The sequence below is a fragment of the Saccopteryx leptura genome, chromosome 1, assembly GCF_036850995.1.
Source record: "Saccopteryx leptura isolate mSacLep1 chromosome 1, mSacLep1_pri_phased_curated, whole genome shotgun sequence".
NCBI classification, from domain to species: Eukaryota; Metazoa; Chordata; class Mammalia; order Chiroptera; family Emballonuridae; genus Saccopteryx; species Saccopteryx leptura.
The window spans coordinates 4498013-4525607 of record NC_089503.1 but is presented as its reverse complement, the minus strand read 5'-3'; the positions used below and the strand labels follow the sequence as shown (position 1 = coordinate 4525607).

At 56.5% G+C, this 27595-nt stretch overlaps 1 protein-coding gene across 1 annotated transcript in view; it reads left to right on the top strand.

Moving 5' to 3' along the window:
• The first annotated feature begins 5072 nt into the window (after nt 1-5072).
• Nucleotides 5073-27595, top strand: part of ANO1 (anoctamin 1) — a 161205-nt gene continuing 138682 nt past the window's right edge. The window contains exon 1 of the mRNA XM_066383432.1: nt 5073-5283. Within this exon, the coding sequence (XP_066239529.1) occupies nt 5226-5283 (58 nt within the window). The 5' untranslated portion in view covers nt 5073-5225. The remainder of the gene's footprint in view (nt 5284-27595) is intronic.

The window sequence follows — 27595 nt, the reverse complement described above, 5'->3', positions numbered from 1 at the left end:
TCCCCCTCACAGTCTGCCTGGCCCAGCCACGGTGTCCTCTGCCCATCTCCGTCCCCCCCCCCGTCCCCCTCGCAGTCTGCCTGGCCCAGCCACGGTGTCCTCTGCCCAGCCTTGCCAGGGACCCTCGGGCCATCACCCCAGCCATGCTCCGTGATGGCACCCCTTGGAAACAGCCCAAATGCTCACCAAAGGATAAATGGGTAAAGAACTATCGCATAGCCACGCCACGAAATATTACTCAGCCTGATACAGGCTCCCACGTAGGGGAAGGTCAAGAGCAGTATAAAGTGCGGGGGGGGGGGGGAGCACGGTGAGAGAATCAGTGCACAGAGGACCATACATTGTATGACCCCGTTTATACGAAATGTCCAGAACGCATAAATCCGCAGAGACAGGAAGCAGATGGGCGGTTGGAGGCCAGTGGGGGCGGGGGGAGGGGAGGGGGACTGACTCCGTGGGGCGTGGGGTTTTCCTCGCGGCGACGCAGAGGTCCTGGGACTAGACAGTGGCTATGGTGGCACACCCCCCGTGAATGTCCTAAAGCCATCACATTGTTACTTTACAATGCATAGTTTCATGTTACATGACTTGCACCTGGATACAATTTTTTTTAAATGTTTTCCAGCCCTGCTCAGGGGTCAGCTGCCCAGGCCTGGGATCTGCTCAGACCCGGCCTTCTGACTTACCACTCACTGCACCCTGCACCCCACACCTCCCAGGCTGGCCTGCTCCCCCCCACTGCCCCCTCCTCCACGCCTGGTCCCCGCCTCTGCCCCAAAGCCACCCTCAACCCAGAGAAACCCAGCCATCCCCTGACAGCCCCCAGGTCAGGGGCCACTGCCCGCCCCAAGCCGCTCCCTGGGCCTCAGCGTCCACCCAGGCTGCACCGCGCAGCTGACCTGAGGACGACACGCATCGTAAGCGGGGCGCCCTCCAGTCCGGTGCCTGCGAGAGCCGCGCTCTGGGCGGGAAGCTTCTCCTTCCCGTTTTGCAAAACCCCCGAGAGGCAAGGCCCTCCGCACAGCCGCACAAACTGGGGTCCCCGGGAGAAACCTGCCCACGGTGGGGGTTCCAGCTGCTGTCTGTTTCCCTGTGGGGCCCCGACCTTAACTCCAACGCCTGTGTTATCTCCCCAAACTGTGTGCCGGTTCTGGGGGGAGCATCTGGTTCATTTGCACCCCACCCCCTGCCAGCCCGGAGTCGGGGCCCTACCCGCGCGCCAGGTGCTCAGAGAACCGGGCTGAGGTGAAGCCAGACTTCCTGAGACTGCAAGAAGTCAGTATTGAAATGACCTGCGACCCTGTTCCTGGCTGGGGACGAGTGACCGTGGGGACAGGGTGTAGGGGACACCGTGGGCACCTCCTGGTTTATCCGAGGGGCTGGGTTACTGCAGGGGCCACACTGACGGGGCTGCGGAGGGGGTAGTTTCGTCTCGGTGACCTTCTGCTTACTGAGTCCGGCCTGGCCCTCTGCTCTGGGCTCTGGGCTCTGAGCAGCTGCGGGAGCCGTGGGGACTCGGGGACTGTGGCTGGCCGCCCTGAGTCACATGCAAGTTCAGAGTTGCTACAAGACGCCGGTGTGTGATCAGGCCGGGCTGAACCCCCACCCCACAGCGGGGGCCGAGCCACCCCCTGCAAAGCCTATTTTAAAACGTGGCCGAGTCCAGGGCCGAAGCGTGGGCCTTCTCCTACTCCGTCGCCGCCTCCCCAAAAAGGGAAACCATTTTCTATGATTATATGCATTGTGTGGCGTGATTGCTGTGGACGGTAATGACGGTGGTGGCTGTGGTGACAGGCGTGCCACCTCCCTGCGCCAGTCCCCTTGCCCCAGTCTGCCTCGGACATAAACATCTTCCTGGCACACGCGGCTTGTTCCTGGCGGCCTCGTGGGGCTCCCTGAGCAGGGGCCGGGGGCCCGGGGGTTCCGTTTCCTGCCGGGGCAGCGCGGTCCCCGCTCAGACCACGCGGGAGTCCCATCTCTCCCCAGACTGGCGTCCTTCTCACCCGGCAATGTTTACCAAAATAGCAGCCCAAACCAATCTTTGTAAAAAAAAAAAAAAAAAAAAAAAGCTGGTTCGGGTATTTACTAAAATATCTTTCTAAACTGAATAGAATGAGAGAACTGCTTAAGTGGTCCTCGCTCTACGACGGACGGACCAATGGGCTCTTTCGCGTATGTTGGACTCAGGCTGAAAGGTTCATTTGTTTGTGTGTTGTTTTGGTTTGTTGTTTTTTTTTTATCAGAATGTGACTCAAAAATGAAAAGAAGAAAATGGCGTCACTCAGAATGAATCAACCTCTGTTCACGGCCGTTTAACATATTTCTGCTAATCATAATGCATTAAAATAATGTGCTTTTTTTTTTTTCTTTTTCTTTTATTTTTTTAAGCTGGCTAAATGTACAATAGCCCATCCCTGGCCCAGAAAGGTAAACAATGGTGGTTAAAAATAGCCCCCGGGACGTATTTACATTTTTTTCCCCCTGAGCCTTTTCGGTTTATAGTTCGTCATTCCAGGGGTTAGAATTCTAAAATTTTCTCGGTGTATTTACACAACGGAGCTATTGCTAATGTATCACGTTGGCCATCAGGCCCTTCCAAGAAAAATGAGTGTTTTAATCTCGATTCCTCCCAACAGTGGTTTGGGTCAGGAGGACTGGCTGTGTGCACTTCACACGGTCCCAGCAAGGGCATGCTCTGTCCTCCCAACCTGGGACAGGTGTGTGGGAGGCTCGGCCCACGCTGCGGGGCTTCCTGGCAGACTCTCACAGGGGAGCCTCCCTCCATGGAGGATAAGAGGACCCACTTGGTGCCTTGTCCCCCAATTCCTTAGTTCCAGACTGAACGGGGACAAATACCAAAGCCAATGGCAGGTCCCCTTTCTGCCTGACCCGCTGGGAGGCAGGGCGCTGGACTCTGTACACAGCACTTGGGGTGGGGGCCGGGCATGTTCTAGACTGGAGACATTTCTTTGTGGTTTTGCTGCTACCGGGAGAGTTTCCACCCACCCAGAGCAGGGCACATGGTACCAATCCCAGCAGGCCTGCGTGGACCAGGGAGCACGGCACCCCACCCCCATCCCGTACCACCACCACCACCACTGCCACCACCACCTCCACCCCATACCACCACCACCACCACCACCCCGTACCACCACCACCACCACCACCTCCACCCCATACCACCACCACCACCACCACCACCCCGTACCACCACCACCACCACCACCTCCACCCCATACCACCACCACCACCTCCACCCCATACCACCACCACCACCACCACCCCGTACCACCACCACCCCATACCACCACCACCACCTCCACCCCATACCACCACCACCACCACCACCCCGTACCACCACCACCACCACCACCACCCCCACCCCGTACCACCACCACCACCACCACCCCCACCCCGTACCACCACCACCACCACCACCCCGTACCACCACCACTGCCACCACCACCTCCACCCCATACCACCACCACCACCACCCCGTACCACCACCACCACCACCACCACCCCCACCCCGTACCACCACCACCACCACCACCCCGTACCACCACCACTGCCACCACCCCGTACCACCACCACTGCCACCACCACCTCCACCCCATACCACCACCACCACCACCACCCCGTACCACCACCACCACCACCACCACCCCCACCCCGTACCACCACCACCCCATACCACCACCCCCACCCCATACCACCACCACCACCACCCCCACCCCGTACCACCACCCCCACCCCGTACCACCACCACCCCATACCACCACCCCCACCCCGTACCACCACCACCCCATACCACCACCCCCACCCCATACCACCACCACCACCACCACGATGCATAGATGCTTTTCACATGGACGTGGCCCGCCCCCACGAGTTGGCTGGGTCTGTCTTTACGAGGGGCCAGCCAAAGCTGGTGGCTTGTGGCAAGTTAACTTGGCAGGTGACTCAGCGGTCGCTGGTACAGGAGGGCTCCCAGCACCAGCCTAGCTCCTCGTGGTGCAAAAAGTGTCAGAGGACCTTTCGAAAGGTCGTGCGGGCTGCCCGTGTCCCGCCGCCCCTGTCCCGCCGCCCCTGTGTGGTGGTTGGGGGCGGCCGAGCGGTTTGTCTGTCGGAGGTAGTTCTGCTGAGCATTTCCGTGGGGTGTTGTGAGTGTGAGGCTTGGGCAGACCCAGGCGGGGCCTTCCTGTGGCTCTCAGCTGTTTTGGTGCCTGCATCTCCACTGCCAGGAAGGATGCTGACCTGTCCCAGCCTGGCCCTCCAGACATGGACGGGGCTGGAGTGTGGCCCCTCCGGCTCCCAGCCCAGCGCTGGTGGTAGGATGTGGGTCAGAAGCCCCCGCCTGCGCCCCTGGCCCAGTTCTTCCAGCCTCACTTAACTGGAGTCCTCACAGAACTGGATCTTTCTCCTATTGGGGGGGGGGGGCAGTTCTCCTTTACCCAGGTTCCAGTTCTTACTAAGCCCGGGTTCAAGTTCAGGCCGCACTTGCCCTGTGACCTCCAGCTCTCCTTGCCAAGCCAGGGCTTTACCTCCTCTGGTCTGAGAGAGCACGTGGTAGGGTCCCCCCGCCTGGGGCAAGTGTGCTCACTGACGCTGGATGGGCCACCCACGGAATCACCCCACGCTGTGCGCGTCTCTTAGGGTTGGGTCGTTGCTCCCGCACTTCCCCCAGTGGGCATCCTTCCCGGGGGGCCGGGCTGGGGGCGCGCCGAGCACCGCCGCTCTGGGCCCCACTGTCCGCTGCGGCTGATAAGCCGGTCCAGAGCCGGTGGAGACGCGCCCGCGGAGGGGAGGCGGGGGGCGGGCCGGACCCGCGGGCCGAGCGCGGCGACTTGTCTCCAGCGTCCCGTGCGCTCGCTCACTGGCTCGCTCTCGCTCGCTCGGTGGCCTGGTGACCGCCAGGGAGTCGATTTGCGCTCGGGGCGGGGCGAGGGCGGTGTCCGCAGGTAGCCCCCAGGGGCGGGAGGCTGGCCCGGGACCCCCAGCCCAAAAAGCCGAGAGGGAGGAGTGGCGCGCGGTGCACCAGGGCGGCCAACTTCGGGCTCCGGCGCGCGCGCGCGGCTTCGCATCCTGCGTCTGCAGAGGAGGAGGGGGACTGTCTTCTGACCATCTGGGCTCGGACCTCGGCCTTCAGAGCCCTCGAAGACGAAGTTACCCCTCTCCTGGAACCCGTGCGTCCGGCGCACCGGACCCGGGCAGCAAGCCGAGCCATGTTGGAGGGTGACATCGGCCTCGAGGGGCTGTCCTCCAAGGAAGACCCTGCAGCCCGTGAGTGTACAGGGCGGCGCGGGGGCGGCGAATGGGGTGGAAGGTGGTGGCGAGGGTCCCTGAACAGCAGCGACGTCCGGGACGCCCGGGGATGGAGGCTTTCTGGGAACTTCTGGGCGCAGGAGGGGCGGGAGACTAGGACTTCAGTCTCCTTGGCGGGGACCATTCCCGCACTGCTCTTGGGTGAAGGGGATACTTTGTCGGCCACAGGTCACTGGGGGGCACCCACAGACGGACGGAGGGCTGTCAGGTCGCGGGCTGGGCAGGGGGTGGGGGTGGGGGCAGCTGCGCCCCTGGGGAGGGGGCACTGCTGGGCTGCCTGGAGGTTTCCCGTCCCAGGAGAGCACCCCCAAGCCCTGTAGCGTCCTCCGCCGGGCAGATGGGAGGATTTCGGATGTTTTTACAGACGCTATTAATACACACAATATTTCCATGCTATTCTGGAGATTTATTTGCGATATAAAGTAACTACTATGATTTGAAGTCATCATGGAAACTGCAGACGAACTTGGCGGGGGTGGGGGGGTGGGGGGAATGAGGCTGGGACCAGCTGGGAGGGGGGGGACTCCCTCACTTCCTGGGCCTCTCCCTGCCCATAAATCACAACCCTGGATATTTTTATACCAATAATTTTTAAAATAAATGACCCAAGCAATGCTTCCTGGATGATTCCCCTCCCACCCCCCACCCACCGCAGTTCAGAGGTTATTAAATAAACCTGGGAGCGAGTGTGTCTGTAACAAGGGGCCGCCGCCGCACGCACGCGTGTTCTTGAAATTCCACAGCGGAGTTCCACCCTCCCGGAGCGCCCTGGTTAGGAGTCTGTGCCCTACAATCAGCGTGCCACCTCCCGCCAGAGCTGCTAACTATAGCCTGGGAAGCTCTCCTTTTGATTCTGTCTCGCTCCCTCTCTCCTCCCCGCCACCACCACCGGCTCCCCCTCCGTTTTGATTTCCAAGGGGAAACTTAATCCGAATGTCTGCTTCTTCAACAGCCCAATTTGGCTTTTTTCTAGAAGTGACACTAGGTACTCATCCAATTAAGGGTCCAGGAGGAAGAGAGAGGGTCCCGCCAGCAGGGGGGGGCGGGGGGCGAGCGGGAGGCAGGAGCTGGGTGCGGGAGGGAAGGCATTGGCTTAAGAGGTCAGCCCGGAGGCCCTGGCCCAAGTGTCCCCTGCTCTCGCGAGGCTTCCTGGAAATAAGCCCGGTTTCGCGGGACCCAGATGTGCGGTCACACCGCATCTGACGCTCTGCGCCGTGTCCTAGGACCGGCTCATTCTGACCTGCCTGCGCCATCGATTGTCACACCTGTCACCTCCCAGTCGGGCGTCCTCCCCGGCTCCCTCATTATTTATTTAGAAGCTGTTTGCTCGCAAGCCCACAGTCTGCACCTCCTCCAAGGGCAGGTGGAGGAAGCCATTCCACCGCCTCTCCTGCTCCTGCTCATCCCGCAAAACCCTGTGAGGATGTCCCTCGTGTGTCTCTACACCGGTGGCCTCCTCCTGGGCACGGAGGGAGGGAGGGAGGAAGGGAGGGAGGGAGGGAGGGAAGAAAAAAAGAAAAGAGGAAGGGAAGGAGGGAGGCAGAGTGCAGATAGCTAACTCGCTGAGTGGGTGTGTGAGCGTTCTCACGCGTGGTCCTCACTTACTCCGCGCGGAGGGCCCCGCTGTTGCCCCCTTTCCGAATGAGGGAAGGAGGCACAAAGCGGTTACTCGTGGTCACACAGCTGACAAGTGGCGGAGGCCGGACCTGAAGCCCGAGCGGGCCGTTATTCTGCCCGCTCAGTGGAGACAGAAGAGCCCTCCCTCCCTTCCCCAATCTTTCATGCCCCTGTTCAACAGTGCTGGGCTGGCTGGGCGCCTGGCACTGCGTCCTCAGGGCTTGGGACACAGATGGAGACAGAGCAGGCAAAGGCGTGGCCCTCCTGAAGCTTTCTTGACCATCAAAAGTACCTAATTAAATATCTACTCTGCTGGCTTAGCAAGGTGTCTCATGAAGAAAAGTTGAACAGGAACAGGAGCGATTCTTTTTTTTTTCTTTTTTTTTTCTGACAGAGACAGAGAGAAGGACAGATAGGGATGGACAGACAGAAAGGGAGAGAGATGAGAAGCATCAGTTCTTCTTTGCGGCTCCTTAGTTGTTCATTGATTGCTTTCTCATATGTGCCTTGACCAGGGGGCTCCAGCTGAGTGAGTGACCCCTTGCTCAAGCCAGTGATCTTGGGCTTTGAGCCAGTGATCTTTGGGCTCAAGCCAGCGACCATGGGGTCATGTCTACGACCCCATGCTCAAGCCAGCGACCCCACGCTCAAGCTGTTGAGCCTGAGCTCAAGCTGGCGACCTCAGGGTTTCTGGTCCTCCGCGTCCCAGTCCGACGCTCAATCCACTGTGCCACCACCCGGTCAGGCCAGAGGCAATTCTAAATAAGGTAGCCAGGGATCCCATCTGGAGGAAGCAGGGGAAGGGCATTCTGGGCAGAGGAAATAGCCAATACAAAGCCCCTCACCTGAGCTGGCTGAGGCAGGAGCTGGTGGAGGGGTCTGGAGCAGGGCTGGCCGGGAGCTGACTCGGGTTTGAGCAGATTCCCTCCGGCTGCTCTGCAGAGAACAGGCTGACAGACACAGGCAGAGGCTGCGTCAGAGGCCCCGGCAATAATCCGGGTGTGAGATGCTGCACACACGGGTGTGGGGAGAGGCGGAGGTCCGGTTCTGTGTGTGTCGGAAGTCACTGGACGTGGGGTCTCAGAGTCAGAGAGGTGTCGGAGGCAGGGCCAAGATTTCGGGATTGCAAGGGACAAACAGGCTTGCTTGGGTGGGGGTAGGTGAGGGGCTGCCTTTCCAGGTTTTTTGTTTGTTTCTTTGTTTGTTCCTGTTCTTTTAAATCGAGGTTAAATAAATAGCATGACATTTTAATCGCTCATACGTGTACAACAGAGGATCTTCATACAACATCAGGGTGGTTAACTCTTTTGCGGGCCAGCCTGAAACTTCTGCCGGACCGGCTGTTGGAAACACCCATGTACAATTCAGTGGCGTTCAGTCCATCCACGGTGTTATGAAACCACCACCGCCACCTGTTTCTAAAACTTTCTCTTATCCTCCCAAACAGAAACTTTGGACCCATTAAGCAACAGCCCCATCTCCCTCCCCTACCTACCCCCAGCCTCCGGTAACCCCTCTTCTGCTTTCTGTCTCTGTGAATTTAACCGTTCGGGATACTTCGCAGGAGTGGAATCACACCGTATTTGTCCGTCTGTGCCTGGTGTGTTACCCTTTGCGTGTCTTCGAGGCATAGCGGGCATCAAAACGCCGTTCCTTTTTCACAGCCGAGTAATATTCCCTTGTAGGGAGGGCCCACCGTTTGCTTATTCACTCAACTGTCTGTTCCACCTTTTGGCAATTGTTCATGATGCCGCAGTGACCATTTGCGTTGCGTGCAAGTGTCTGTTTGAGTCCCTGCTTTCAGTTCTTTTGGGGGGATGCACGCAGAAGTGGAGTCGCTGGGTCATAGCTCTAGTCTCACGGTCACCAAACTTTCTCCACCGTGGCTGCACCCCTCTGTGTTCCCACCGCTCCCAGTTCCCAGTTGGTACCAGTGCTCCGACTTCTCCTCGTCCTAACCAACACTTGTTATTCTGTGTGTATGTGAGCATCTTTTTTTTAATTGCAGCCATCCTAGTGCTATCCAATTGTATCTTATTGTAGCTTTGATTTATATTTGCCTAACAACCCGTGATGTTGAGCCTCCTTGCATGTGCTTATGGGCTGTTTGTATATCTTCTTTGTACATCAATTTAACTCCTTTGCCCACGTTTTATGGTTGGTTTGCCTTTTTTGTTGTTGAATTGTAGGAGCTCTTTATATATTCTGGATAGTAAACTCTTACCAGGTATATGATTTGCAAGTCTCTCCTTGCCCCCTTTAGGTCGTCTTTTCACTTTCTTGACAATGTCCTTTGACGTGCTCACATATGACGCATTCTCTTCTGTGCTGCGGTGTGACAAATTGAGCTGGCTGTCCGGTTCCACTGCACTGTGATGCCCCGTTCAATTCAACTTGAACAGGTGGTGATGCGTCTCCTTCCCTGGGCCAGTTACAGCATCAGGAGCTGGAGATGCAGGGCAGCCACAGACCCTGCTCTCATGAAGTTTACAGCCTACATAGATTTATGCTGTGATTTACAGTGTGGAAGTTTCCTGATTCTGGCTAAGTGAGTTCGGTGTGCCAAGGCCGTGACCCACTTCCTCACCTTTGAGCTATTGATGTGGCGGCTCAGCCGTCACTTCCTTGAAGGACACAACAGATTAGGTCCCTGTTAACTGCATCCATCATGCCAGCCTCCCTTGATGGACTCATTTCTCTAGCCCGAGCACAGGGCCTAATATGGTGGGGTTTAGTGGGTGATTGGATGGGTGGATGAATAGATGAATGAAAGGATGGGTAGATGGGTGGGTGGATGGATGGATGGATGGATGGATGGATGAGTGGATGGATAGATGGATGATAGATGGATGGATAGATGGATGAATGGATGAATGGATGAGTGGATGGATGGATGGATGGATGATGGATGGATAGATGGATGATGGGTGGATAGATAATGGATGGGTGGATGGATGAGTGGATGGATGGATGGATGGATGGATGGTTGGATGAATGGATGATGGATGGATGGATGGGTGGATGGATGGATGGATAGATGGATGATGGATGGGTGGATGGATGATGGACGGATGAATGGATAACAGATGGATGGGTGGATGGTGGCACTGTTGCAAGCCCTTTACATTTGTCATACCCTTTAATACCCATTCATGTGTTAGTATTATGAGCCCCTTTTGACAGATGAGGAAACCAAGGCACAGTGAGAACAGGTAACATGCCCATGCTTACACAGCCAAGAGTGCCCTGTCAGTCAGTTGGGGTGGACGGGGCTTGCTGGCTGTACCAGGGAGACCTTGACACTTAGACCAGAGGACAGTCAGCTGAGGACTAGAACTGGGTCCTTGGATTATTCCCCCCTACCTCAACTCAGCTACTGCCTCCCTAGCTCTCCAAGGAGAAGTCCGTCCTGGCCCTGGGCTGGGGGGGCTTGCTGCTTCAGGAACCCAGCAGGGGGCCTGGTGGCTCAGGAGATGTTGGCCTGGCGGTCATTTCCCACTCAGTGTCCGTCACAGCCCTCAGCCGTCAGCACTGGCACACGTGCCGGGGTCTTCATGATGTTTAATGAAGTATTAAAAACCTTCTAAGAATCCCTTTTGACAGAGCTCACGTGGCCATTAGGTAGACATGGCTGGTCCCTCGTGTGCAGCAAACAGACACTGGGCCTGTAACCCAGCCCAGGGGACACTTTGCTCCCCTCTGGACCTTTCACCGAGACTGGGCTGAGCCCTGGGTTCCCACACACAACTGAACGCTCCAGGCTGGGAGGTCCGGTCACAGCCCCGTGCATGGGTCAGCCTGCCGCTGGGAGCTGCCCGTTGCACCCCTGTTTACTCTCGGGCGTGGTGTGCAAACATTACCCTTGACACCTAAGGTTTAATCCTTTCCCTTGGCCGGAACGACTTGTGCCCACGACGACCTCGGGTGTGTAATGATTTTTTTAATGCGTTGACAAGGCACTTTGGTGCAGAAGTCTGAACACACCGCTTGCGCAGAAACGGGGCTATGGAAGGAAGGTGCGGCAGGGCGGAGGCGTGTGACGGCGCTGTGATTTTTACTACATACATGGCGCTTCCTGGGCGGCGAGCCGCAGGGATTGGAGCGGGTCTGGAGTCCGCACGCGGGCGGTGGGCCCCGGCGGTGACCCGTGCTGGAGTTTGGGGTGCTCTGGTCCTAGTCCTGGCTGTGTTCTCGGGGCGAGGAGGCTCAGACCCAGCCCACACCCATGCCCGTGGGAGCCACAGGCTGCAAACGCCGTGGACTCTGCATTTTGCTGCGCCTCTACATCCCACCCCATGTCTGGCGCGCGGGGCGGAGGGCAGTCCCTTGCGCCTTTCTCAAATTTGCGCCCCGGGTGTGTTTTTCACGGTTGCCTCCGCCCTGGCCGCCCGTGTCGCCGCCCCCACCCCGGCCCCCACGGTGGTCTCCCGGCCTCACAGGTGGGGCTCTCTGTCTCTCCGATTCCCACTCTCTCAGCATCACTCACCGGAGCTCAGGAAACCCTTTCACGGTGTTCTTGAAAAGGCTCCCGGGAGTTCAAGATGCCGCTGTATTTCATTTGTGTGCTCTAGGAGAAAGACGTGCTTTTAGGTGAAAACACTTCATTTTGGATATTGGTATAGCAGGAAAAGGTTCCCACGTCTTTGACGGATGGATGGAGTAAATAGATCTCTAGATAATGACTTTGTATAAGACATAACCTTTCTTTATAAATATATAGATTACTTAGATAGATTAAAAATTGTCATTCACAGGACTGATCTGGGGTGATGTGGTCACATAAAGGAAAAAAACAAAACAGCCCCGAACTACTTTCTTCATTTTGCATGATACATTTTAACAATCAGCCAGTTGGTGGTGTATGTTGCTTTGAAGACCTAAGAGGTGGTTCCCGGGTCGGTCCCGGTGGGAGCAGCCGGCCGGGTGAGCAGGGTTCACTCCCAGCCAGTTATAACTGGATAATTGTCACCATCGTTACTCTGTTTTTGTTAAAGTAAACTTTCTCTGTTAGAGCAGTTTCGGATTTACAGGATCCTTACCACGGTAGTACGGAGACTTCCCAAGTACCCCAGACCAGTCTCTCGTCAGGGACGTCTCAGCCATGGGGAACCTTGTCCCACGGACAGACACAGCAGCATCAGCTAAAGCAGTGGTCCCCAACCTTTTTCGGGCCACGGACCGGTTTAATGTCAGAAAATATTTTCACGGACCGGCCTTTAGGGTGGGATGGAGAAATGTATCACGTGACCGAGACAAGCGTCAAGAGTGAGTCTTAGACGGATGTAACAGAGGGAATCTGGTCATTTTTTAAAAATAAAACATCATTCAGACTTAAATATAAATAAAATGGAAATAATGTAAGTTATTTATTCTTTCTCTGCGGACCGGTACCAAATGGCCCGTGGACCGGTACCGGTCCGCGGCCCCGGGGGTTGGGGACCACTGAGCTAAAGCCTGTCCTGTATGCAGATTCCCCTGGCTTTTTCCTAATGTCCTCTCTTCTGTCCCGGTTCCCTGTCCGGGACACCATGTCCCTCTCGGTGCTCACATCTCTTGAGCCTCCTGTAGGCTGTGACATTTCTCTCTCTGTTTTTGATGACCCTGGCAGTTTTGAGGAGGCCTGTGCAGCCTTTTTGTGGGATGTCCTTAATTGGAACTTTTCTTTTTTTTTTTTTTTTTTTGGTCACCATCAGCCTGGGGCTGTGAGCTCGGGGAGGACCCCGGGGGGGGGGGGGCGAGGCGTCCTTCTCCTCCCATCCCGTCAGGCCGGGCGCACGCCCTGGGTGACTCACCCTGCAACGGGGACCTTGCTCACCTGGCTCAGGCGAGCTGTCAGCTCCCCCGCCCCCAACACCCCCCCTCCCCCCCGTGGTCAGTTCCTTGTTTCTCTTTTGAACGCTGGCGTCTGCAGTTCTTGAAGATTTATTTTACGGGCCCCGGAAGGTTTCCGATCAGCGCTGTCAACTTATAAAAGCATCCTGGCTGAGCTGAGCAGGCCGGGTCGCACGTACGCAGGCTGTTCCGTAAGGAATATTGTAACCTCAGCATCCCGTAGCTGCTGGCAGTGTGTGTGTGCGCGCGCGTGTGCACGTGAGAGTGTGATTATAAATTAAAGCGTAGCTGACGGAGAAGACGATTGAAAACTCTGACTCAGCTCGAGGCCCAGGGTGCTTGGAAGTGTTCCCCGGAGAGATGGCTGAAGTCTTGGCCTCCACTGGCCTCAGCCTGCCCGGCGGGCAGGGGGACTGTCCGGCTTCCGCGTCAAAGAGAGTCTGGAAACAGTGGTCACTGGTTTTTAATAACTATTCACTGGAGCAGGTGCTTTTCTGCCCTTAAAGAGGCGACTGTGTGTTCCGTATTTCCTCCAGAGACCCCTGAATTTGAGAAGGCGAAGCCCAGCCTTCAGGTGGCAGAAGGAGACTGGGGCGGGTGGGGGGGGGGGGACGAGTGACATTCCTGAGGTCACACACAGCGGTGTGGTGGCAGAGACAGGACCGCGTTCTCCTCCTCCCTGATCCAATGAGGAGGTTGGCGTGGAAGGATGGTCACCTGTGACAGTCCCTTCAGGAGGCTACGTCGGGGACCAACCTTCATGATCAGTCTAGTGCCGCCTTTGAAGACACGGCCGTCTCTAGCGGAGTGACGGCTGACCTCCAGCTTGCGTTTAGAGGCCATCAGCCTGGAAAAGGCAGAGAGCTCCCGGAAGGCTGGGAGCTCAGGGGGCGGCCCACGCCCACGTGCTGAGAGGCAGGAGGGGTTCATCTCCCGCAAACGAGGCTCCTCCTGGGCCCTGTCCTCCCTGGGAGGGGGCTGGCGAGTGGAGCCTCCCCCCGGGTTTAAATGTGTGCTTTCATCATCGTTCTTTTCTCGTGGGGAGGGGACCAGGCAGGTTAGCTGCATGCATTTGCTGTCCCCACCAGGAGAGTGCGGGTGGCCCCTCAAAGCATGCCGGGGCCGCCTCACGTTGTACACTGAACTCTATTCTTTTTTTAAATACCCTGCTTTTCCTCCCATCTCTCAAATAAAGGGTTAGGGTCCACATCTGCGTTTGAATAAGAGATAAGAAAATCCCATAAATTAGCCTTAGGGTGAAGAAAAAAACCAAAGGAAGGAAAAGTCGGGGCTGGGAGGGGCCAGGGAGGGGCCAGAGAGGGGCCAGAGAGGGGCCAGGGAGGGGCCAGGAGGGGCCAGAGGGGGGCCAGGAGGGGCCAGAGAGGGGCCAGGAGGGGCCAGAGAGGGGCCAGGAGGGGCCAGAGGGGGGCCAGGGAGGGGCCAGGAGGGGCCAGGGAGGGGCCAGGAGGGGCCAGGAGGGGCCAGAGAGGGGCCAGGGAGGGGCCGGGGAGGGGCCAGGGAGGGGCCAGGGAGGGGCCAGAGGGGGGCCAGGAGGGGCCAGGGAGGGGCCAGGGAGGGGCCAGGGAGGGGCCAGAGGGGGGCCAGGGAGGGGCCAGGGAGGGGCCAGAGGGGGCCCAGAGAGGGGCCAGGGAGGGGCCGGAGAGGGGCCAGAGAGGGGCCAGAGAGGGGCCGGAGAGGGGCCAGAGGGGGGCCAGAGAGGGGCCAGAGGGGGGCCAGAGGGGGGCCGGGAGGGGCCAGAGAGGGGCAGGGAGGGGCCAGGAGGGGCCAGAGAGGGGCCGGGAGGGGCCAAGAGGGGCCGGGAGGGGCCAGAGGGGGCCGGGAGGGAGCCCAAGCCCTTGGCAGGCAAAGCTCACCTGGGCTCCAGCTGGTCACACAGACCACAGGGCTCAGGACAGGCTTCCCGGAGCCACCCGCAGACGCAGACGGAAGCCATGGGGACTCTTCACAGCAGCCCCCCTGGAGCACGACCTCCCCCGCCCCACCCCAGCCTCTTCTCCTCTTGCCTCCGAGGTCTTCTGTAGACAGAGACCTTCCCGATCCACTCCACCCCCACCCCGGGGGTGCCCCTCAGCCACACCCCCAACGCCAGCCGCCCTCTCCTTGTCACTCTGATCAGGCTCCATAATTTAGGTGCTTTAAACCGAGGTATAACTGATGTACAGTAAGGTGCCCACAGTCCATCATTCTTATCACGAATCCATGCATCCCTGTAACCCCCACACCATTAAGGTGTAGAATATTTCTGTCACCCCCAGAGAATGGCCTTGTGCCCCATCACCCCTCTCACCCCCGTCATCGTGGAGTAATTCCACTCTAAACTTCACCTACATAAGCTCAGGCAGTGTAAACTCTCTGCGTCTGGCTTCTGGTGCTTGGCACCATGTTCCGTGCGCCCAGGGTGGCAGGGGCGGGGGCAGGGGGGAGGGGGCGCGTGACTGAGCGTTTCCCGTGGTGTGGATGGCCCCAGTCTGCGTGCCCAGCCTCCCAGAAAGAACGCTCATTTCCGGTTTGGAGCCATCAGGAACGCTGCGAGGAGCAGAGCTTTGGATGGACGTGTGTTTTCATTTCTCCGCTAAATGACAACAACTGGAATCCCGGGTCAGAGGGTAGACGTGTGTTTATTTATCCAAGAAACTGCCAAACCGGTGGCCGTAGCGCCCCTCCCACACCCAGCAGTCTCTGAGAGTGGTCATCGGGCGTTTGTGGGCTGGACACATCGACTGCCACTTGCCGGCCGGACATAAAGGTCAGGTGGTCAAGGGTCACCACCACCACCACCCCCGGCCTCCCCCCTCCCCCACCAGGTAACCCCCAGGTGGGCAAAGATTGCCCTGGTGGATGTCCTCAGCGCCCAGCAGGAAGCAGGTGCTCAGTGCACTTTGTCAAATCGAGGCAATACCTGCAGTGCTTTTTGCCCTGCTGATTGCCCAGAGCCCCACGCCCCGCTGTGAACGGGGAGACAGTGAGAGCCGGAGCGAGCGGGGCTGTCCCAAGTCCACTGGGATTCGGCCCCCGGGGTGTCTGGTAACCGTGCTCTGGGTTTCCTCCAGGAGGAAAGGGCGGGGAAGCCCGCGTGTCCTCCGCTCGGTGTGGCCTGCATTGTCGCGTACTGAAAGGGTTCTGAGTCAGGTGTAACCAGAAACCCACCTGGGTCAAGCGAGGTCTCGGAGAAGGCACTTTACAGAGAAGCCCCGGGGGGCTGCCCAGGAGAAAACTTCTGTGGCCGAGCTGTAAGCGAGATGCCTTGTTGAATGGGGACATTAAAGAGGTTGACATGGCGATGCAAAACGAGTCCTTGGGGAGGGGGCAGCCTGATAAGCCTTCTTTCTGTCAATAATTAGCTAGAAGTTTCACTTGTGTGTTTGGGCTCCTGGCCTAGGCGGAAAATGGAACGTGTCGCCCACTTCTAGGGGACGCTTATCAGCCCGTTCCCGAGAGAGAGGCAGCCTCCCATTAATGCAGAGATCCTGTCGGGTCACTAGGAAGCCTTTGAAAAGAAGGGGCCCACTCAGCACATCAAAAGGGGCTCAGGTTCACGGGGCCCTCAGGAAACTCCCGGTGAAAGCCGCTCTGGGAAACCGATAGGGCGGCATTTACTATTGTCCGGCGAACGTGGACTCGGCGTCCGCTCCTGGGTAGGTAGGTGCTTGCCTGGAATCACACGCCGGCTCCATCGAGCGTGGTTCCCAGCAGCGCCGAACCGGAAGCTCGCGGAACGCTTGCGGACACAGGACGGACACGTGTGTGCGGGCTGTTCCCGCCACGGCTCGTCCCACGGCCGTGGGGCTCCGTCGGTCACCACGGCCCCCGACATTGGGGAGGAATCACAGAGGTCGTGACGCACCAGGGAGGCCAGGCAGGGTGCGCACCGTGTGTGTGTAACGGGCAGAAACGGGCCCGGCACCTGCGGAGACAGGACCCAGGACGGGGGTGTCCCTCTGGGGAAAGGTAGGGGCTTCCGGGGACCGGGACGGGTGTGTGTTTAGTTCGCAAAAGCGTACCGAGCTGTGTGGGCTCAGCTACATGTCTGATGCGTCCATGACACGTCTTTAAGAAGGGCAGAGAGGGCAGTGCCGGCAGCCGCCCTGCTTGGAGCCGCCTGAAGCGGTGGTTCTGTCTGCACAGGGGTGCCCCCCGCTGAGCTCTCCCCTGCTGAGCTCAGCCTGCGCCCGGTCCCTGCAGGAGGCTGAGTCCAGTGCGAGGGGCTGTTAGGGCGTGTCCTTGGCAGCACCTGGGAGGTTCTTCTCTCGAGGTCTGGGGAAGGGGCGTGGTCAGGCCCCCTGCTTCCCGCGGACGCCAGGGGCCCGGGAAACCCAGGTTGGCTCCGTTGGCATGCGCTCTGAGCCGAGTGTCCGGTGAGCGAAGGCTTCCACATCAGCAGGAGGCTGGAAGTCGGTGGCAGGCCCTGGCGTTGATGAGCAAGGGCACGCTGGCAGGGATGACCTCACCTCCGGCGCCTCCGGGAGACACGTCTCGGTTCTCCTGCACCACGGAACGAGCCGTCTCAAAACTAGAAACGCGAGCTCGGAGTCTGTGCGTGCGTCAGAGACTCGGGGGGTGGCTCAGCCCTGTGATTCCGGCGAGGGGCTCTCGGGAGGAGGTGGTAGTCACGGCGTCGGCTGGGCCTCCACAGGGCTGCTGGACTGTCCCCACAGGGCGGTGACACCCCCCCCCCAGCCCGTGGCCCAGGAGGGAGTGAGGAAGGAAGGGGCTGACACGCCTCGTGAGACCCAGTTTCAGGAGTCACACGGTGACCTCTGACTGACGTCGTTTGTTAGGAGCTGGTTGCTGGGTCCGCCCCACCTGCAAGGGGAGGAGGTGAGGCTCCACCCTCCGAACAGAGGAGCTCAGAGAACCTGGGGATACAGTGTAAAACCGCCACAGCGGAGCTCAGCGAGAGCAGGACTCTGGGCGCTCCACTCATTCTGTGACCACTCATGGAGCGGAACCACCAGTCCCTAAGCCCCACCCGGGCGGTCAGCGGCTTCCGTTGGCCTGCGCCTGTGGAGCGGGCCTAAGACTTCCTGGGTGTCAGCCGCTGTGTCCGCACTCGGGACATTATGTTCATTCTCCTCTGACTGTCACACATCCAGAACCCAGGATCGTGGGCAAATCCAGAGATTGCACTTACCCCACACACACACACACGTTGATTGCAGGGTTACTCTGGGGGCCGACAACACATTTATAAATGAGCCTTACATTTTACAAGGTCTTGGTGGCCAGTTCTGACAAAGAGCGCCGGGTCGCTCTGGCCGAGGTCTGGGCAGCTCGGCAGGGTGTCAGAAACGCCGGGCACGTCCCACGTGTGGACTTCCTCCGTGGTTGCCAGGACGCGGCAGTACAGTCCGTTCAGCTAAGCAGGTCAGAGACGGAAGCCGCGGCATAGTTTCCTGTCACTGCATGACAAACGTCCCAGAAGGTGGTGGCTTCAGACAACAACCCTTCCTCCTCGCCCATCAGGCTGTGGGTCAGCGAGGCTGACTGGGGCCGGGGTTGGCCCATCCTGACGGGGCTCTGTCCTGCAGCCAGTCAGCGGACGGGGTCAGCGGGGGCTGGCTGGGGCCGGGGTTGGCCGCTCCTGACGGGGCTCTGTCCTGCAGCCAGTCAGCGGACGGGGTCAGCGGGGGCTGGCTGGTAGAAGGTGGGCGCAGATAGTCATAGACAAGCTGGCCGTTGGCGGGGGTGACAGTGGTGATGTGTCTCATCCCCCAGCAGACTGGCCCGGAGCTCACAGGGCAGTGGAGAGTCTGGGACGGAGAGGGGACACACACAAGGCCTGTCACTGCCGTGTCCTATTGGTCAGACCAAGTCACAGAGCCTGCCTCAGTCCAGGTAGAGCAAGAGCCCCTGCTGGCAGGCAGTGCAGTGACGCAGGGAAGGGTGTAGGTATAGGTGGGGGTGGGAGACCTGTGGCCTTTCTGCAAACCACCTCACTGGTGATCCGCTTAACTCGAGGCTAAAAAAGACGTTTGCTAGAACTCAACATCTCTGCCGACTCAAAACTCTTGATTTCTTTTTATTTTATTTTATTTTTTATTTAAGTGAGAGGAGGGGAAACAGAGAGACAGATTCTCACATGCACCCCGACTGGGATCCACCCAGCAACCTTCATCTGGGGCTGATGCTCTGCCCATCCGGGGCCCATGCTTGCAACTGAGCTATTTTTAGTGCCTGAAGCGGAGACTCCATGAAGCCATCCTCGTTCCCCGGGGCCGATGTGCTCAATCAATAGAGCCATGGCTATGGGAGAGGAAGAGAGAAAGAGAGATAAGGGGAGGGGAAGGGGTGGAGAAGCAGATGGGCGCTTCTCCTGTGTGCCCTGACCAGGAATCAAACCCAGGACTTCCACACGCCAGGTCAATGCTCTACCACTGAGCCAACTGGCCAGGACTGTCAAAACCTTAAAAAAAAAAAAAAGGACACCTTTGTAACAGAATTCAAGTGTCTATTTCAAGCCAACAGACTCCATCACCACGCTGAGTAGTGACACGGTAAAAGTGGTCTCATTAACGTCAGGGGCAGATCATCAAGGATGCCGTGATCAGCTCTGTTACCGGTTCTGGGAAGTTCTAGGCTGTGCTCTTGGACAAGAAAATTCAGTAACAATTACAGCTCAGGAAAGAAGGAGATAGCGGGACAGCTGGGTGAAGATGGAACGATGGCCTCCCCAAAAAACGAAGAAGTGTCAGCTGACACACTGACACACGGAGAGGACTAGCGGAGGAGGGCGGCGAGGGGCCGGGCTCAACACGCCTCCCGAGGCCACGCCTCCCGAGGCCACGCCTCCCGAGGCCACGCCTCCCGAGGCCACGCCTGGCCAGAGCCGGTGACACTGTCGAAATTATAAGCGATAAAGACCCAGTTCACGAGGGCAGGGGGAAATAGAATAGTCTAGGAATAAACTGAAAAGAAATGGAATGCCACTAAGAACAAAAAAATGCCAAGATCTGCTGAGGGACCCAAATTTAAAAAAACAAAACAAAAACAGAATTTCAAACAAATGGAAAGTCACCCTTCAAGCATCAAAGAGCAGGTCACCGTCGTCGTAAGGACACACATTCTTTCTCAGACGACCTAGCAGTGAGATGGCATTCCGGTGGAATGCTCAGTTCGAGAAGGGAGGGTGTTGAAATTACTTTCAAATTCGCCTGGAAGATCCAGGTCAGGAAACGGTCGACTTCCTGGAGGAAGTTGAGGACAGAGAGAGGCCGGATGGTCGGAGCGTGTCCGTGGCAGGGAGCAACTGCCAGCCACTGAGAAAAAGCAGGTCTGCGTCCCCATCTGACACGGAAACCCAAAATCCACCAAAATGAAGTTCAGAGGCATTAAGATTTTTAAGTGTAAAAAAAAAAATCAGTATTGTAGAAGAAAATAAGATTGACATCCATATGATCTTGGGTAAAGACTTTTCTGAGTACAATACTAAACCCCCAAAAATACTTTTATAAAGCAAAAAATTTTAACTTTTACAGATTAAGAATAATGACTAGAAACAAATATAAAAGATAAGCTGGGAGTATTTGCTGAGTACTGAGTTTCATCATTCTAAAATAGAAGTATTTACGGATTCTTTTTTTAAAGAAAGACTAACACACAAATAGGAAAATTAGCACAAGACCATACTAGGTAGCTTACTCTTAAAAAAAGACTAAATGTCTAGAAATGACAGCTTTCCTAGTAATCAGAGAAATGAATATTGTAGCATCCAGGTTGTCCTTTCTGCCCAGCAGATTGGCCGTGTTGATCAATACCCCGATGATGGTTGAGCCCACAGGAAACAAGCTCCGGCCCAAATGGCTCTCGACTCTGATGTGGTCCCAGCATCTCGGGGCAGCTTGGCTGTGGGAGATCATTCGTTCCCCCACAGGTTTATTGTGAACCGACTATGTGCCAGGTGCTCTTGTATGAAAAGCCTTCCCTTCCATAGCTCTCTCCAGGCACCAGGGAACTAGCTGCATACTAGGAGGGCAGTGGTCAGCGGGGCCCTCTCACCCTCTGTCTCCAGAGCTTAGCATATGGCGGGAGCTTACTAAGTAGTTGGTGGATACATGGATGGGTGGGTAGGTGGGTGGAGATGGATGGATGGATGGATGGATGGATGGATGGATGGATAAATGATGGATAGATGAATGGTGGATGGATGGATGGTGGATGGATGGATGGATGGATGGATGGATGGATGGATGAAGGATGGATGGATGGAAGGTAGATGGATGGATGATGGATGATGGATGGATGGTTGTTGGATGGATGGGTTGATGGATGGAGATGGATGATGGATGGATGGTGGATGGAAGGATGGATGGATGGATGGATGGATGGATGGTGGATGGATGGTGGATGGAAGGATGGATGGATGGGGATAGAGATGGATGGAGATGAATGGATGGGTGGATGGGGTGATGGATGATGGATAGATGGATGGATGGATGAAATATGCATAAAACAGGTGTTTACACATGATCCCATTACTCTAATTCTAGCAATATATTCTAAGGAATTGATTGAGCAGGAGGTGAGCAATGAATGTTTCACATAGAACAGTAAAAAATCGGAAACAGTCTCAGTGCTCACAGCGAGGGCCGAGTGCTACCTTTAGATGTCCTGAGAGGAGTCATTCTCCTCCTGCTCCTCCTAACCCCTTTCCATTCCCAGGAGCTGATCAGTGGCCCCACCAGAGTCCCCCACAGCCCCGGTCCTCCAGTGGGCTGCTCATCACAGGGTGTGGTCACCCCTGCCTTGCTCGGCTTTATCTTCATGAGGGTAGGGCATGTTCCTGCCTTGCTGGCCAGATCTTGTTGAGCATCTGATTTGTTCTAGGTATGGGTTTTACCATGGTGAGAAAAATAATATTTAAGTGGGCCCTGGCCAGTGGCTCAGTGAGAGTGTCAGCCCAGTATATGGACATCCTGGGTTCAATTCCCAGTCAGGACACACAGGAGAAGTGACAATCTGCTTCACCCCCTTCCCCCCATCTCCCTTTTCCCCTCCTGCAGCCATGGCTCAATTGGTTCAAGCATAGCCCCAAACACTGAAGATGGCTCTGTTGGAGCACACCAGCCTCAGGTGCTAAAAATAGCTCAGTACTCAAGCATCAGCCCTTGATGGTGTTGCCAGGTGGATCCTCATAGGGGTGCATGTGGGAGTCTGCCTCACTATCTCCCTTCCTCTCACCTAAAAAGAAACCAAAAACATTTAAATGGTGAGAGAGAAAGAAGAACAGATTCTCAAATGCCATCATCAGTAACACTTAGGATGGCTAAGATTTACAGTGTCTGGCTATCCACCAGACTCTTGTGTGCACTCCAGACGGGTCATCCTTGAACCTCAGGAGGGAAGTCTGTCTGCTCCTTCCTCATTCACAGATGAAGAGACAGCCAAGGCCCTGCCATTAGGAGACGGTGGGCTCAGGGTTCACATTCACACAGCGAGACCGTGTACGTCCCGGCACCCCAGGCATCTCTCAGATGGAAGTGGGGAATAAAATATGTTGAGACATGGTGCAGCATCCTCTGTTCTTAGCACCTGTAACCATGGGCTCCTCCCTTGCTCTGCCTTTAAGATGCGCCCGGGAGCAACAGGACCGTTTTTTTTCCATGACCGCAAACCATCTCTCAGTGCTGCTGGAGAGGTTTAACAGGGCGGCCCCACACGGGGCTGACTCCACCAGCACATCCGTGACAAGCCCTTGATTTGTGGAATTAGCACTGGTGACAAAAATTCCCACCGTTAGCGCACTATAATTATTCATTATTGCGGCTGGTTACTGAGCACCTCTTTAGTATCTAGAACTCGCACGGGCTTATGATCTCTTTCACCCCTCACAGCATTCCTGGAAGGTAGGTAGGGATCATGATCCTCATTCTACAAAGCAACTGTTCAGAGAGGTTGAGTAACTTGGCAAAGGTCACACAGCTTGTACCGATAATGTATGAGGTCAGGAGGCTTTTCTTTGCCAGGTTCAGAATTAGGGAGGAGGCGACATGTTGCTTAAAATGTTAATGGAAAGGAGAAGGGGAAAAAAAGGCTTGCTGGCATACTGCCCTGGATTATTCTAAGACCGTCTGTGAGAAATTCCTATGATTTGCAAGTTACACTTCTCTATGGAATCAGACAAACATGGCCTCATTGTTGATCTTCGGAGGCATATTTTTAGTGTGAGGTGGGTTGTGTTTATTTTTTGATAAATAGCAAAAATTAGGTTTCTATAAATAAAGCCATGGCTTCACCCCCCCCTCCTCTGGTTTTACTTCCTGTGCACGATTCACAAGTGAGCTGACCAATCAAATGCACGTACCAGCTCCAAAGAATTCAAAATGGAAAGTTCCCGTGAGTAACAGAGAAGGGACAGGGACGTCTGGATCAAGCATCTCTGGCTGAGCACCACGAGGTGGCTTTCGGTGCCTTGTCAGGATGAGCGTCCGTCTCGTCCAGGACCACGCTTGGATCGTGTTGAATGGTAGTTACCCAAAGGGGCTACCAATTAAGGACTGTTTCTCTTTTAACCAAATGGGAGAAACCGTGTGCGCCCGTGTGGGCCAACAGACTTCAGTGGGGACATTTACCGTAGCTCCCGTCTGCCACTGCCACCGCCACCAAGCAAGAAACCTACACATCAAATGATGTTCGCGGGAAGAGAACCCTTTCGAGACTCTGCATACATGGAGACGAGCCCTGGCCCCTGACCTGTCTACACGTCCCCTGAGCCTTGTCATCTCTACCTGCTGATGGGCTTCCCTACCCCCACCCCCCACCCCGTGCACAGAGCCCAGCATGGAGCAGGAGCTCCGGGAGTTTGCCTCCAGCCCAAACCCAGACTTCCTCTGACCCAAGTGTGTGTCCCCGTGGCCAGACTGGCCCCCTCCCTCCCATCCTCACACGGTAACCCTGTGGCTCCTTCCTACCTGTGTCTTCCCTGCATTCACTCAAACCTTGTCTTCCCCCAGCTCCGTGAGGAGAACTTGTCACGTCCAGGAGTGGGGGGGTTGGGCTGGGTTGGGCTCTGCCCGTGTCCACAGCCACCTCGAACTTGACCCGGCATGCACCTCGCCTCCTACCCGCCTCCCCTCAGCTCTGCCCCCTGCCCTGACCCCCACGCACCACTCTTTCCTGCAAATTCTGATTCTTTTTTTTTTTTTTTTTTGTATTTTTCTGAAGCTGGAAACGGGGAGAGACAGTCAGACAGACTCCCACATGCGCTCAACCGGGATCCACCCGGCACGCCCACCAGGGGGCGATGCTCTGCCCCTCCGGGGCGTCACTCTGTCGCGACCAGAGCCACTCTAGCGCCTGGGACAGAGGCCAAGGAGCCATCCCCAGCGCCTGGGCCATCTTTGCTCCAATGGAGCCTCCGCTGCGGGAGGGGAAGAGAGAGATAGAGAGGAAGGAGGGGGGGTGGAGAAGCAAATGGGCACTTCTCCTATGTGCCCTGGCCGGGAATCGAACCCGGGTCCCCCGCACGCCAGGCCGACGCTCTACCGCTGAGCCAACCGGCCAGGGCCTGCAAATTCTGATTCTTTAAAGAGCCTTCAGCTTATTATTATTATTATTATTATTATTGTGGTAAAAGACAAACACGTTACATCAAATGGGCCATCCTGACCGTTTGAAATGTGTAGCACAGTCACGTGAACCGCACACGTGTCCTGTACAGCAGCTCTCCAGAACTTTATGTCCTTGCAAAACTGAAACTCTGTCCCCACCGAACAGCAACGCCCCCCACCCCGGCCCCTGGCCCCGCCGTTCATCTTTCTGTTTTAAGTTCATCGCTTTTAGATGCCTCCTCTAAGTGGGACCGGGGCAGGGTTTGTCCCTCTGTGGCTGGCTTCTTTCACTCTGCATGATGTCCTCCGGTCCATCCGTGTTGTAGCAGGGATCAGAGTGTCCTTCCCTTTCAAGGGCGAATGATGTTCCGTTGCGTGGATGGGCCATTCATTCTTGACGCATCCGCTCGTCAGTGGGCGGACACCTGGGCGCCTCCGCTTCCTGGCTACTGTTACCAACGATGCACTGAACTTGGGTGCATCAGCGATCTCTTCCGGATTCTGCTCTCAAGTTTTGGGGGATCTGTAAGTATACCCACAAATGGGATCGCCGGATCATACAGTAATTCTATTTTTCATTCTTTGAGGAATCTCCATACTGTCTTCCAGAGGAGCTGCACCGGTTTTATTTACGTCCCCAGCAACAGCGCGCAAGGTTCCGATTCCTCCGCGTCCTGGCCAACACTTGTTATTTTACAAATGTTTGATCGTAGCCGTTGTGATGGGTGGGAGGCGACCTCCCGTGTGGGTCTGACTGGCACTTCCCTGACCATTGGGGCTGCCAGGCGTCTTTTATTTGCTTGTGGGCCGTTTGAGTATCTTCCCTGGAGCAATGTCCTTCACCCACTTTTTCATCATATTTTGGAGGGTTTTTTGTTTTTGAGTTGTAGGGATGGTTTATATAATCTGAATGTGAACCCCTTGTCACACAAATGGTATGCAGATATGTCCTCTTTGCGTGATGTGAGTTGCCTCTCACTCTGTGAATGGTTCCCTTTGATGCACAGAGGATTATCAGTTGATGTCCTAGTCCCCTTAGTTTATTTTTGCTTTTTTGGGGTCGAGGTCGAGAACTCATTGCTGAATCCTGTGTCACGAAGCTTTTCCCCTGATGTGTTCTTCTTGGAATTTTATAGTTTCGAGTCTACGTTTAGGTCAGGGGTCAGGAAACTTTTTGGCTGAGAGAGCCATGAACGCCACATATTTTAAAATATAATTCCGTGAGAGCCGTACAACAACCCGTGTACGTGCATTATCCAATAAAAATTTGGTGTTGTCCCGGAGGACAGCTGTGATTGGCTCCAGCCACCCGCAACATGAACATGAGCGGTAGGAAATGAATAGATTGTGATACATGAGAATGTTTATATTTTTAACGTTATTATTTTTTTTATTAAAGATTTGTCTGTGAGCCAGATGCAGCCATCAAAAGAGCCACATCTGGCTCGCGAGCCATAGGATCCCAATCCCTGGTTTAGGTCTTCTCTGATTGCTTTTGAGTTCATTTTTGTGTGTGGTGTGAGGTATAGGGTCCAGCCTCGCCCTTGAGCACGGGACATCAGTTCTCCCAGTCCACTTGTTCAGTGGACTCTCCTTCCCCCACTGAACAGTCTCAGCTCCCTTGTCGAACATCATTTGACCGCATACGCGAGGGGTTGCTTCCGGGGCTTTCCATTCCGTCCCCTCCCTTGGCCCGTGTGTCTGTCCTTGTGCCACCCCCATGCTGTTTCTGAGGAGTAGCTGGCGCTTTGTAACAGCTGTGGTGTTTGTCTACCTCTTTGGCGACGCATGCCTTAACCTGCCCCCACTTTTCCTCCAGCTTTGAACAAAGCAGGTGCTTTATAGACTTGGTGGCAAGGGACGGCCACAAAGACCTTACCAAGAGAGACTGTGCCAATCCCAAGTGCCATCCTGAGTATAGTCCTGGTCACTGTACATGGTAGAGTGTCTCCCAGCCTTCCCCTCCCCGGGAGCAGACACCACCTCCAGGAAGCGTACATGGATGCAACACTCAGCATCCCATGTCCCGCACATCTGGGGGGGGGGGGGCATCAAGGAACTGGGGGGAGGAGTGAGCACCCCCCAGCCAGAGTCCCCAGTGAGACAGAGTTGCATTCCACAGGCGATTAGGTTTGGGCCCGGGCTCCCAGACAGCTTTCTCGGGGCCAGACATACAGGCATTTCCCACATGCGCCCCCAGACGTCTGGAAATGATGACGTCACCCTGGCAGCTTTCATTTCCTTCTCTTAACACCCAGCAGAACTTATGCCAACTGGGAACCAAATGAAAAAAGGGCACAGTGGAGCAGTTTCCCTGTGTCACCGAGCTTGAGTGGTGACAAGCAAGAGCCCGCGGATCGGGGAGGGTCTCGGTGTTCCGGAGCTCTGCGGCGCGGGGGTGGGGGTGGAGGCGGGGGGCGCCATCCCGTGATTTCCCGCGGCCCTGGGCGCGGGCGCACGGCTGCGGCTCTTTCTCAGGAGAAGGTGACAGCTGGGCCAGAACAGTCTTGAGAAAGTCTTCGCAGGCGACAGGGAGGCTCCGGGAGGGACACAGGTCACACCTAGGGAAGTGGCGGGCCCTGACGTGGGGACAGCGAGGACCCAGCTCTGCCTTCCTCGTGTGACTGGCAGTTCCTCGGTCCCTAGGCTCCTGTCCTGAAGTATGAGAGGGGCCGGGGAGTCCCCTCGTGGGGCTGGTTTAGAAGCGCAGAGAAGCAAACCCCATACACCCATGCTTCCGTTAAGATTGCTTTCCCCAGAGCGGTGCGATGCCCTGGCTCACGTGCAGGCCTCCTGAAGGAGAGCTGGGGACTGCCGGCTCCGCCCCCGCCTGCCACCGCCTGTCACTGCTTGCCCTGCCACCCAGGTTCAGGCGGGGTGTTCCCTCCACGTTGCAGACGTCTGGGAGCGTTGCATTTCGTGTTTGTCCTCCCCTTAAAGGGAAATGCATTGTTTTGCTGTGGCAGCTGCAGCACAGCCCCACAGATGGGCAGCTTGAACCACAGGTATTTACCGACCCCGTCCCAGAGGCCGGAGGTCCGAGACCCAGGAGTCGGCCGGGCTGGTTCCTCCCGAGGCCTCTCTCCTGGGCGTGTACACGGCCGTCTTCTCCCTCTGTCCTCACATGGTCGTCCCTCTGTGTGTCTGCGTCCTGATCTCTTCTTATAAGCCCACTAGTCCCCTTGGGGGACTCACCCTAATGACCTCATTTTCCTGTTACCACCTCTGTGAAGGGTGTGTCTCCAAACACAGTC